Raw genomic sequence first — 12,885 nt, 5'->3', positions numbered from 1 at the left:
TATTGGGTTGGTGCTGGGAATTTTAAACATTCATAGCTATTATGTGCTGTGTTGTATTTTGATAGAAAATCCAATTTTGCAATGTATTAAAAAGTTATTACTTGCCCTGCACAGTTTTCCGGTTTGTTCATCAGACTTGCTGGGTTCTGTGTTAAGCATGTATATCTTCCTTTTTCTTTCCTAGTAAAAACAAATTTAATAAAAGCAAAGCAAACACTTGCAATGATATCTACAAGAGTAGATACAGCTGATACAGGTGAATAGACCATTGAAGTTCATCAGTTTTTCATCTGTGAGCCTCTGCTTTTTCATCTGCTTTTGCCATGTTGCAGCACATTTATCTTCCACTTGCATCTTTCCTTGTATATTTTGGCTGGATAAAAGACAGCTCCTGTAGTGGCAAAATTTAATTTGTGTGATGTTAAGGGGAAGGATGTGGGGGGACAACATGCCAGTGACTAGCTGACTGCTGTCTCTTCTCTGTGGGAAGACTAACAAAGCAAAACATGCTGGATTTTAGCTGTCAAGTGAGACAAACAGTCTTTCATCTGCGGGCAAGCCAAACAAAAGGCTTCATAAGGTTTTGGTTTTTTGGATTTTTGTTCATTTGTTTCTAAAGAATGTCCTTATGTAGGAGAGATTGATTCCCAAGTTTAAAACACTAATACTACTTCTGTCATCATGTGGGGTTTTTAGGACTTCATTATGAAGGGGGAAAAGAGGGAAGGATGGTGTACAGACAGAGGTGGGAAAATAAGGGTTATTTTTACTGCATTTGGCTGTGCAAATCATGTTCTGGGACAGGCTTCTGTGCAGTGTCCTGACTTCTGCCATTAAAGAGCAACTCTCTTGCTCATTGGATTCATTTACTGCATAGGATATCATGAGGTTGAAGGACATAGTCCCAGAGTGCGTGTCTCCGTACTGAGGACTATTTCCACACCAAATTTAGAGGAGACATCTCATCAGACTCTTTGAGGGAAACAGCTCAGTTTGAATCAGCTTCTGCTTTCTAAGGTCACAGAGCTTCCCAGGAAAAATTTGCATTAGTCAGATCAAGGAGGTGTTAGAAAGTGTGAATCCTGTCGTGAAATTCATGTGGAAGATGAGGATAACTTAGGTACTGAGACTTGGCTACCCCCCCACCCCTTTTATCCCGTATAGTATTTTATGTGCCAAGTACCAACTGGATTCCAGTGCAACCCCAGGGTCTGCAGAGGTGTTAGCTTCTTAAAGATGGGCCTGCGTTCCCTATAATTACACTGTCACCAAACACCTAACTCTTCCTGCTTGATAAACTGTGAGAGGGAGATCTGCTATTGTGATTAAATCTCCTTTTTTTGGTTTTTTTTTTTTTTTTTTTTTTTTTTTTTGTTTGTCTGTTTTTGTGGACTAGTAAATTATATTAAGTTGTAGGTTTTCTTTAAAATCGTAATTTTAAAGCAAGGGATTAATTGCCTAAGATCTCAGTCAATATCTCTGATTGTGTAGAAAGACCTTCTAGTATATTACTTCATGAAAGGTAATAATACTTCTCAGAGATCTGGTGGCTTGGTGGTACTGGGTAGTGTAAGGCTGTAGGTGGTCAGACACTATCTGGACTCCTTGTTTTACATCTGTAGTTGTGTCCTCATGACTTGCTTTATCAAGGAAAGTGTATTTTTTATGTTTATTTCGATTTTGAGGGTTGTGTTTTAGTGTGATGCAGCATAACTTCTTATTTTTTTTACTGCTGGTTTTCTTATTTGCTATCACTATTTAGTTGTAAGTGCCTTTTTCTCAAAGAATTTGAGGTCCCTGAGTCATATTAGTGATATTAAGACCTTTTGTATTTTTAATGCTTTTATTTTCTCCACTCAGAAGTAAGCTAAAACCATGAGCTTGAACCCAGGTGTGTTTGATTGCAAGATCTTCAATAGCAAGTGTTTATTCCACCTGAATGTTTGGCATGGAAAGAACATGTAGAAATATTCTGGAGTCTGAACAAAATTTGAGAGGATCTGGAATTATTTTTTTAATTTTTAGAATAAATGACAAAAAGCTTGAATCTGTTGCAGACTGTGTGCTACTTGTCTTTAAATTGATCAGCTATGAGGTATGCTGTTAACAGTTTCTAATTTTATTTTGGGGTTTTTTTAACCAAGTAATAGCTACTGTTTTTCCAGTCAAGTTTTAGAGGTAGAGCTATCTAAGCCATTATGACTGTTTACTTCTTTTTGTTTTCATTGACTATCAAGGCAGCTTGCTCTAAATCTTCATCACTGCTGTTAGACCCAACCACATTAATGCAGCTGAAACCTTAGCAGTTTCTCTAATATTGCAGAGACTTAATGATGCTATCTGCAGAGAAAATATCAAACGTTATCAAATTATTTCGGTATCTTTATGACTGAATTTTCCAGATTAACATTTTATAATCTGCAAAATGTTGAGTAATTGGTAAGAGGCAATGTCAAATTTTCAGGCATTTTAGAGTTAGTGCTTCTCTGGAGTATGCCAAGATAAAACCCATCAACGTTAACAGAACAAGAATAGATGTTTAACATACATGTAATTGGGAGAATTGCAGGATACTGACAGGAAGTGTGGAGGTCAGAGAATGTAAATCCAATTTCCAATTCACACGAAAGCTGTGTGAGCTAGTAGATTGAGAAAACATGCATTGTTAATGTTCTATCTGGTTCTTGTAAGTTACTCATTTATCTCGCTAATTATTTGCCTTGTGTTGTTTCTAAACGTCTGTACAAGGGTTAGTTGTATTAATAAACAATTAGGGCTTGGGCATCTGTTGCAGCAGACATGTTTTCTCTGTATCAGGTCAGTTTGGTTTCCTTTAGAGACAGTAAAATGTGATCAAATATGGTCCTACACCAAAAGGATTGTCAGCCTAAGCATCCAGGACTTGAAACATTCATCCACTACAGTTGGTTAGTCTAGGAGCTCCACAGCTGTATTGTGTTTCACACTATTAGGTAGATTGAGCTGTTCACGCTTCAGTTGTTTGTTTTGCTGTGTGTAAGATGTCACATTGCCACTTTACCTGTTTTCCATCTGAGAGTGAACTGATTGTATTGATTAGATAATTGGTTCTTAATCACTGACCTGTTTCTTTTATGCAGTTCAAGTTGGTGAAGAGGCTGTTTGCATTCTGGGATTTGTTTCGTATTTTTGTTTTGAGTTTTTTTTGGTTTTGTTTGTTTGTTGTGTTTTTCAGGAGATTAGTTGATCAATGAGCTGGCAGTAGTAGCTGTATAAGCTAGTTTGTTTGTATCTGACCAAACCAAGTTGAAGACTGTAAACTCATAAAACCTGAAGTGAAGATGGTTGATCGTCTACTCTTCTCATTGTTTTTGAGAATGCATGGCATGGTTTTAATAATTTTTGGTATAAGTTTGTACCCTGCCTTTGTGAAGTATACATTGTATTACCAAAGCTGACTTATGATTAACGTGATGTTTGTAAAAATGTAAAAAAATTCTGTATTAGCCTTACAGGTAGTAATTTTCACTATTAATAGCATCAGAGTTTACATGGATCTTAATTCTGATTGCCTTCATCTTCCTACAAATGCAGCTTGTTGGGATTCTTTAGCAGGCAGAAAAATGGGGGGAAATTACGGTGTATTTATGTACTGTTTCTACAGTGCATTTGCAAACAGGACTAGAGAATATAGTCTGTTTCCTTATTTTTCACTCCTGCCTCTTTTTAAAATCAGTCTTTTATATCTGGTCTGTGGCATTACTGTTCTACAGGGAAAAAAAAAAGCATATTTTTTTCCTAGTCTTCAAAAAATTTTAACAAAAACCAAGTTGTCATTGCAGTGGAAAACATGGCATTATGTATTAATGTAAATAGCTCATGCAAAAAATACAAAATGCAGAGACATAGGCACATATGAGCACAGACACTTACCTGCATATAGCGTGTTTACTTTCCAGGCTTAATATTGGAGTATTTTTTCCAGTATCACTCACTCTTCCTGAAATTTCCAGGGTGCTATGTGCTTCTAATTCAATGAAAAAACTTAACTTTAGATTTAGATCTTATTTTTAATGACTAGAATGCAATTTTTGAAAGATTAGTCAGTTTATATTCTTAAGGAGCTACTGTACTTAAAAGTTTATTAACAAGGCATGTATTTTAAAATCAGAGAGGGCAATATAATTAATGCTCAGCAGTAAAAGGACTTAGTTATTTTGAAGAACTCCATTTCCTGACAAGAAGTACTTACTTAGTAAGTCTGTTTATTTCTGAAATAAGTTGACAAGGGGAAGCTACTTTAGAAATGCAAATTTAAAACCAAATAATTAATTGCTATATGGATTTGTTCCAATTCTTTCAAAGGAAGTTTTTTTATAAATTGTGGCAAGTATTGAGGCTGTTTTTTTTAAATCAAACTAAAAGCAAGAAACATACCATTTAAACAGAAACTTTCTGCTGCTTCTAGTTTTGTCCCCTTCATATCTCCTGTGTCATGAGACATTGAAGGGGGTTTAGCAAAGGGCCACCAAAGTGTTTAGAGGGTTGGGGAACTTGACTGATATAGAAATGCTGATGGAGCTGGGTTTGTTGAACCTGAAGAGGTGAAGGTTCTGAAGAGGGGAATCTAATCACAGCCTCCCTGAAATGTAGCTGCAGAGAGGACTTACATAGTTCTCTTCATGAGGGTGCACTGGAACAGGGCAAAAGGCAGCAGGCTCAGGTTGCTTCAGGGGGAGTTCTGTCTCTGTAGAACAAGTCTGCACCATGAGAACAGTAGAATAGTGGACTAGGTTCCCCAGAGAAGGGGTGAAACACTCTGCTTGACAGAGCCCTGGGTAACCCAACATAAGGCTCTGTTTTTCGCCAGAAGGTTAGACCAGGTGGTCTCCAAAGGTCCTTTTCAACCTACATTTTCCCCATTGTGCTGTGAATCTGTCTCTGATACTGAAGCAAATATGGGGAAATGGACTAGGCAAGCTGTGGTACTGCAGATAACTTGTGAAGAATTGGAATCCTGATCCATTCCTCAGAGCAAAGCAGCTGTGCTGCCTTAAGGAGAGAGGGAGTGAGTGCACGTAAGGACAAAGTGGTGCCCGAGCTTTTCAAAGGAGGAACGTGACAGACGGTGCGAGTGGAGGGGAAAGTGCTGTGTGAATTTGAACTTGAGTGTTGAGAAGGGTAGCTGAACAGTTGAAGAAACCTAGGACAAGAAAACGGTGAACAATGAGGAAGAAAGCAGTAGCATATGGGTTTGATATGCACTTGGTGTACTAAATGGTTTAAGCATGAAGTGTATTCACCACATGCAGGACTGACAAAGCAGGAGCCTTTATGTACCTCTACATGCTGAAGGTAGTGTGTGAATAGTCTGGGGTGGTTTTCTCTGGTAGTCCTGGGTTATTGAAAAGAGGAGAACTCTGAAAGTAATAGAGAAGGAAGGGTACATCAGGACGTTCTGGAATGTTTTGTAGTTTGAATTACAAGAGCAGGCTGGAGCCTCACCACTGTTGTCTTAAATACTCGAGAAAAGAGAGAAGTGGGGAAAAAAAGGGGATTGTTTAGAGCAGGTATTAATGTAGTTATTTGTAGTTATTTGATTGTAAAATGGGCCATACAAACACAGAGCTGAAAGAAAATACTTTTCTCCAAGTTTAACAATTTTTTTTCTTTTTTTTTTTCTTTTTTTTTTTCATGAAAGTTGGCTTGTGTAAGTAGATGGATATGGAATTTGCCTCGCTAATTCATTAAGGCATACTTAACATTGTGGTTGGTTTTTTTTTCTACTGTTATTTTCTCCAGAGGGAAGTTAGTCCTGTCCTTAGACTGTTCTGGATCATTCCATTAGCCAAGTGCTGCAGCTGTCAAAAAAATTCTCTCTTAAGGTGTTCACTTTAAAATGCAATTGAGAGCATCTCTGAAGAGTCACTGCCATGTCTTGTGGGATGTGTATGTCAGATAACACTTTGCAGTATGGTTTGGAAATTGTGAGAAAACCTGAATATGTGCTTTAGTGTAACATTGGTTTGTCCAGATCGGTTATTATTGCTGCCTGGTTTTATTTACTGCTTAGATATCTGTATAAGATAACCACTTTATAGAGAAGGCTTGATGCCTTTACCCTTGGTTTAGGATGGGGAACATGAGCATAGAAAAGGAAAGTTCCTTGCCCATCTCAAAGAATTACTGGCACAACTACAGTTAGAATCTGCATCTTAAGCAATTATTTAGTGACTGGGTTCTTCAAAGGAGCATGGTATTGGGAGGGGGAAAATGTTTTGGATTAAATATGACTAATATTATATTTTTAGTAAGAACATTGAGTAACCTATCAAAGAAATTGTCTCAACATGTGGAATTGTCTCTATCCAGATTTTTTTATCCCTTCTAGAGAAAAGAGGTTGTTTTCTGCCATTGTCCCTTTAGCCACCTGTAAGCCCAGTTGAACTTGCATGTTTGCATGGGATATTGATTAACATAGGCTATGGGTAGCCAAGCTTGTAACAAGGTGCATAGATTTCAACGTACCATAGAAATGCCATTGATCCATATAACCACACACTGCAGTGTCTTCAATAAGGTAAATTTAGACTAGTGGGGAAAAGTGGTGTAGTCCCCAAAGAGCTGCTGCAGTGCCACACAGCTGTGATTATTTTTAGAGGAAGCTTAAATGTAATCTAAGGATTTGAAGGTTTGGTAGTTTGAGGCTGGGTTTTCTGGAGGATTTTTTCCTGTTGGTATATTTCTTACTGTTATTATGGGCACCTCTCTACCCACATTTTTCTTCCAGAATAAATCCAATCCAAATAGCTTAATATGTATGTGATAAATTCAGAAGACTGTGCTTATACAAGTGCTTAAAAAAGTGTTTCTTCTGTATCCCAGCATCCAAGGGTGGGAGGCAGAATAGCTTGATAAATTTTGACAAACAGCATGCTGTTTTATAAAATGTTACTAGATCAAGCTGTCAGATGCCAGAGACTGTATATCCTGCTTTTGTAGTTGAATATAAATTTTTTATGTTTATATAAAATTATCATTGGTTAAATACTTTGCCTTTTAGAGAATGCTGGAAATACTGCATCCTGAACCACCATCAGCTCACTGCTGTGAGGCTGTATAAATTCAAATTGTGGAGCAGAGTTGGTTCATAATTTTTTTTTTTCTTGCGAATTTTTTCTAGAGCAATAATGTGAGGTAATTAATTTGCTTATTATTACTGCTCTGTTAAAATTTCTGTAAATATCTCTGTCTGATTTATAGGTAGTAGCTCAATTCCAAATTTCTTTCACATAATGAAGCGACAGTTTACTGAAACAGAGTGGGATGTAATCAAGTCAATGAGTAATGAATGGATGCAGCTGGATATGTTTTATCGGCACTGGGTAATACTTCTTTTCCTATTTAAAGTCTGCAAATGTTCACATTCTTTTCTGATATAATTTTTTATTTTCATTATAGTAAAAATGTAATCTTTTTGTATTTGCGTAGAATCATAGAATGGCTTATGTTGGAAAAGACATCTAAGATCATCAAATCCACCACCAAACTATGTTCCTAAGCATCCTAATCACATTTACCCATATTCTAAAGAATTTCAGGGTGACTCAACCACTTTCCTGGGCAGATTGTTCCAATGCTTGAAAAACCATTTGATGAAAAAGTTTCTCTCATTATCCAATATAAACTCCCCTGGTGCTGCCTGATACCATTTCGTGTGAAGATATTCTTGGACTTTATATTTCATTGATTATTTTAATATCAGAATAACTATGAGAACCATAGTATAGCTGACATTTCCAATGGTATTTATTAGTAGTTTTAAACACAAAGCCAGAACAAGGTAAAGCATTCGTATCTGTATGTGCCACTGAATAATTTCAGTTGTATATTTATTTTATTGCAGCAGGTTAGGCTGGGTATAAAGTATGCTGATAACTTTTTCTCTTGATAATATCATCAGTCTACCCTCACATTTACAGTAGTGTAAGTCTTAAATTTATTTTATCTGCAATATATGCTCAGAAGTAATGTTTATAGAGCAGTAAATAGCAGTTTAAAAAAACAGTTTGTAGCCAGTATAAATAAAATACATTTTTGTGTCTTTTAGGCCTTAAAAGAAAGCTTCTTGAAAGCCATTGGAGTTGGAATTGGCTTTAACTTGCAAAGAATTGAATTTAATGTGTCTCCATTGCAACTGGAAATAGGGAAGGTGTATAAGGAGACAAAAATGCTTCTGGATGGAGAAAAAGAAGAGGAGTGGACATTTGAGGTAAAGGAAATGTTTTCACAAGTGATAAGCAGTCTCAACTCCTTATCATTGCATTGCATGTCTGATTTTTTTTAATAGCAGCGTTGCATCTTTCCTCTGTAGAACCCCATTGAGCTTATATTATCAAAACTTAGAATATAAATCTGCAGCATTTTAAATATTTTTTTAAGATTGCAAAGACACCCCATAGAAGGATTAGTCATAATGTCTTTTTGTGTCTTCCTGTGCCTGGAATATATTTCCTGCACTCTGGGAACGACATTCCTATGCAAGAGATTCACAGAAATATATTCAGGCCTGATTTCTTGAACAGGTGTAAGATTTTAAAGTTCTTCATCAGTTGGTCTAGAATTTTTGGTCTCCGTAGTCTGAATCATGGAGTTTAGGCTTTTGTTTTCCTTCTTCAGAGTTATTGGGGCTTATCACTAAAATATCTACCTTTCAGATTTGGTAAGAAATTATCAGTATCGTCTAATGTAGCTTAAAGGATACATAGGGGAAAAACTGATAGGGACATGTTTTCTGATGGACCTGGCAGCGCTGGGTTAACAGTCGGACTTGCTGGTGTTGAAGGTGTATTCCTGCTGAGATGATTCTGATTCATAGTGATCTCAAATTATTTAATTACCTAAAAAACAAGCTTTAAAAACAAAATAAATGACAACCCCATATCTCTACACCCCAGAGGCATGTTTGTTTAACCCCTTTAAAAAAAGCAAAAAATGGAACAAACTGTCAATTGCACTTTTCAGTAAGATTATTCAGTTTCAAATACATATTTGCATTTTGAAAATACCATCTCATGTAGCTTAAAGGATACATGGGGAAAAACTGATAGGGATATGTTTTCTGATGGACCTGGCAGCGCTGGGTTAACAGTCGGACTTGCTGGTGTTGAAGGTGTATTCCAGCTGAGATGATTCTGATTCATAGTAATCTCAAATTATTTAATTACCTAAAAAACAAGCTTTAAAAACAAAATAAATGACAACCCCATATCTCTACACCCCAGAGGCATGTTTGTTTAACCCCTTTAAAAAAAGCAAAAAATGGAACAAACTGTCAATTGCACTTTTCAGTAAGATTATTCAGTTTCAAATACATATTTGCATTTTGAAAATACCTGTGTTGTTGGAGACGGCTGTTCCAATAGAACTGTCTAAATGACAAATTTCTGCTGTATATTTATTTTCTTTAGTATACAAACTACACATACGCTGTGTATGTGGTCTGAAAGCATGAATGTTCCAGTAATGTTTAATTTCAGAGTATGAGTTTCTTTCCTCACAGTTCATTCCTTCATTCAGCATTCCTGTCCATTTTTGGTTTTGTGTTACAAGTCTATGCATACTAAATCAGTCCTCTTACTCAACTCCTTTATAGTATAGCAATATTAGCATGTCATGAAATTCGCTAGTTGGAATTACACTGGCAAAGGAAGTTATTGGGAAGGCCTGTGATATCTCTTGTGCCAGAATGCTTTCTGTGTTGCTGCAGTGCCCCATGGCCAAGGGAACAACTGCCTGTCTCCATTGAATTCTAGAGCTCCTAATTTTGGACTTTGATGTGCCTGTGGTTGATTGACAGAAATAGCCTGAAGATGATGATGCAGATTGCTCCCTGTAATACTTAAATGCTTTCTAATTGTTTGGATTTTCCATATTACTTAGTAATTACTGTTAGAACATTCGTGCAGTTTTTGTCTGAGGAATGTCTCCACTTCCACGCTTGCCAACCTGCTTCCCAAGAGTGCAGCATTATAATGAGGCAGATTCCTGTATTTCAAAGAAAGGGCTTAATATCAAGTTTCCTTTAAATACAAGCTCAGTTGGGATATAATTTCTTTTAAATATCAACATTCATTAAAATAAATAAAATATTTTACAGTTACCAATCTCCAGAGGGCCAAAAATTAAGCGTTGCTTTACTCTTTTGTCTCTTCCCAAGTTTTTTTAAATTTTGTGTCCATTTTCTTACTTAGAAAAGTTTGGGGGTTTTTTGTATCATCAGATTTTTGAAATAACTTTTTAGCTGAAAACACTAATTTGGAGAAACCTGAAAGAGTCACTTGTAAAACTACATATTACTGATACAGTCTTTTCCTTAGGTTCCCTGTTGTGCCAATTTTACTTTAGGGAGCTTTTTCTATCAAATAAAAAAAAATATTAACCTCACTTTTACATTCAGAACTGCCTATATCTTAGTGAAAGGAAATGATCAAAGAGAACAAGACTGTTTAAAATTCAATTATCACATATTTTTGATTTTTTCATTTCAGTTTTAAAGAGAAGCTAATTTACTAAAAATGGAAGGGAGACGTAAAGGGGATTTTATCCATTTAAATTGCGCAAAATATTCTGAAATTTTATTCAGAAAGTACCATGTAATATGAAAAAGATAACTTTAAATTCATAAAGACCAGGAAAAGATCCTCCACCTTACGCTTGTCATGACTAAAAGGTCAAGAGAAATACTAATGAATCAGAACAAATCAAAGTTGACACTTTTTAGACACCCTGTAACTGTTCACAGTCGGAGCAAAGCCAATTCAAATTGGAGATAGATTTTTCTATGAACAGTGAAAAAAAGGTTTGTCTTATATCATTGTAAATACCAAATTAACTACTATGTCATGTAGTTGACTGTGTGTTGTCCTTTTACCAAGGGTTTAGTTTTGCTCAGGATATCTTTGCCCTCATTCACACCCCACATTTTTTGGCTTGAGTGGAAGGCAATTGATCAGAAACAGGCTCTTCTTGTTTGGTCTTGATTTAGGGTCTTTTTTTTTATATTACTCTAGAGAGTGCTACGCAGATTCCCTTCAGCTGTTTTGGAAGGAGTTGGAGGAAAAAAAGCTTTGTTTAAAAGCATCAATTTAATTTTAAGATATGTCTGCTGTATATGTTGAATATGCTTTATTCATGTAGACAGTACATACTTTCCTCATTTTAAAAAGGTGACTTTGTTTGGCAATAACTAAAGGACAGCTAGGCCAGTGAAGAGTGATAAGAGTATTTTGTCAGGGTGTTGATTTAGTATGGAGTCATTATGATGATGATGATGATGATTATTATGGGTTATTCTATATGCTCCGTTTACTTCCTTTGAAGAAAATAGACTTGGGAAATTGTCGTAGTTTCATCTCTGGTACAGTTAATTTTCTTCTTAGTAGCTGGCATACTGCTGTGTTTTGAATTCAGGATGAGAACAGTGCTGTTAACACATTGGAACAAAGTCAAGGACTCCAGTTTCTCATAGCGTCCTGCTGTGTGGTATGAGCTGCCTACTACGATGACAAGAAGGAATTAGTAGTTAATTCTAGTAAAAACGGAAGAAGTTTATTGAAAACAGCTATGAAAAGTTCCATCATTTAAAGAGATCAATGTAAGTTTATAAGATAGACAGATTTGTAGCAGATCTTGTGTATGGAAAAGTATATTGGCACAGGAAAAGGTATCCCAGAGAAGTTGTGGATGTCCCATTCCTGGAAGTGTCTAAGGCTAGATTGGATGGGGCCCTGAGCAACCTGGTGTAATGGAAGGTGTCCCTGTCCAAGGCAGGGGTGTTGGAACGATATGATCTTTGGGGTCCCTTCCAATGTAAGCCATTCTATGAGATTATGAAAAATAAATTCCTAGTTAGTGATTTGCAAAATGTTAAATGTATTTGTGACCCTTCCCTTATTCGTCCCAGTTGTGTACAATTGATCAGGAAGAATAACTGGATAGTACTTACTGGAATCGATATTAAAGAAGAATCTTAAATGAGACATAACGCACTTGTTTTTGTGCCTATTTCAACTTCGGATACAATTATTTTCTACAGGAAGCACATGATTTGTCCTAAACTTTGCTCTGGGATTAAGAATCACCTGGCAGGACTGCTGTTGCACAGATAACTTTTTGCATTTTTTCACAACAAATATTTGCTTGATTTGTTTATATGCAAATAAATTACTTCCAGAACATGAATTTCAAAAGAGAGATTGCCTGGGTCAATTTGAAACATATTTAGTAATTGCTGGTGTGCAACTGTAGTTGGCATCTTTCACCCTCAATAAGAGAAGTTAATCCTGTTGCATTGTCAGGAATAAATAAGAATAGAAACTTTCATTTCTAAGACTAGCTAATCCAACTGGATTCACTCATCAATCAGTTCTGCTAGCTGGGAAGATACAGATTCATCATAAGCTGTCTGTTGTTGAGTGAATTCATAGTGATTTGAATTCCAGACACATCGTTCTGCCGAGTCTTTGAAATGAGATCATTGTAAATCTCTGTGTGCTCTAGTAACACTTTTGTTCTGTGCAGACAAAAACAAATTTTGGTCCATTATATGACTTCTGGTTTATAGAGAGGAGTCTTAATAGAACAATCTCCCTACCCTGAAGGAATTCTATAGGATTGTCCTCTTTTTGTTAATCATCTATTTCCATTTAAGATACTAATTTTATAAACTGGTATAGCAATATCTCCAGGGAAACAAGCTGATCCACTGTTTTTTATAGTTTCAGTATGTTTCATTAATTCCATTGCTTAAGGTTTTTGCTGGCCACTAGTAAAGGCCAGGAAAGATGTTCCTTTCTGTATTTCATTTGGATTTACATTGCTCTGAAACAGCAAAGATAGATGAAG

The 12,885-nt window shown here is 36.1% G+C and overlaps 1 protein-coding gene across 1 annotated transcript in view; it reads left to right on the top strand.

The window, feature by feature from the left end:
* The window catches only part of AASDHPPT (aminoadipate-semialdehyde dehydrogenase-phosphopantetheinyl transferase), a 28,989-nt gene that overhangs the window by 6,938 nt on the left and 9,166 nt on the right, over positions 1-12,885 (top strand). The window contains exons 3-4 of the mRNA XM_041487422.1: positions 7,243-7,364; positions 8,090-8,251. Coding sequence (XP_041343356.1) covers positions 7,243-7,364; positions 8,090-8,251 — 284 coding nt within the window. The remainder of the gene's footprint in view (positions 1-7,242; positions 7,365-8,089; positions 8,252-12,885) is intronic.

The sequence above is a fragment of the Pyrgilauda ruficollis genome, unplaced genomic scaffold, assembly GCF_017590135.1.
Source record: "Pyrgilauda ruficollis isolate IOZ18807 unplaced genomic scaffold, ASM1759013v1 scaffold8, whole genome shotgun sequence".
Taxonomy (NCBI): domain Eukaryota; kingdom Metazoa; phylum Chordata; class Aves; order Passeriformes; family Passeridae; genus Pyrgilauda; species Pyrgilauda ruficollis.
The sequence above is the reverse complement of the archived record's forward strand: the minus strand, read 5'-3'. Positions and strand labels throughout refer to the sequence as shown.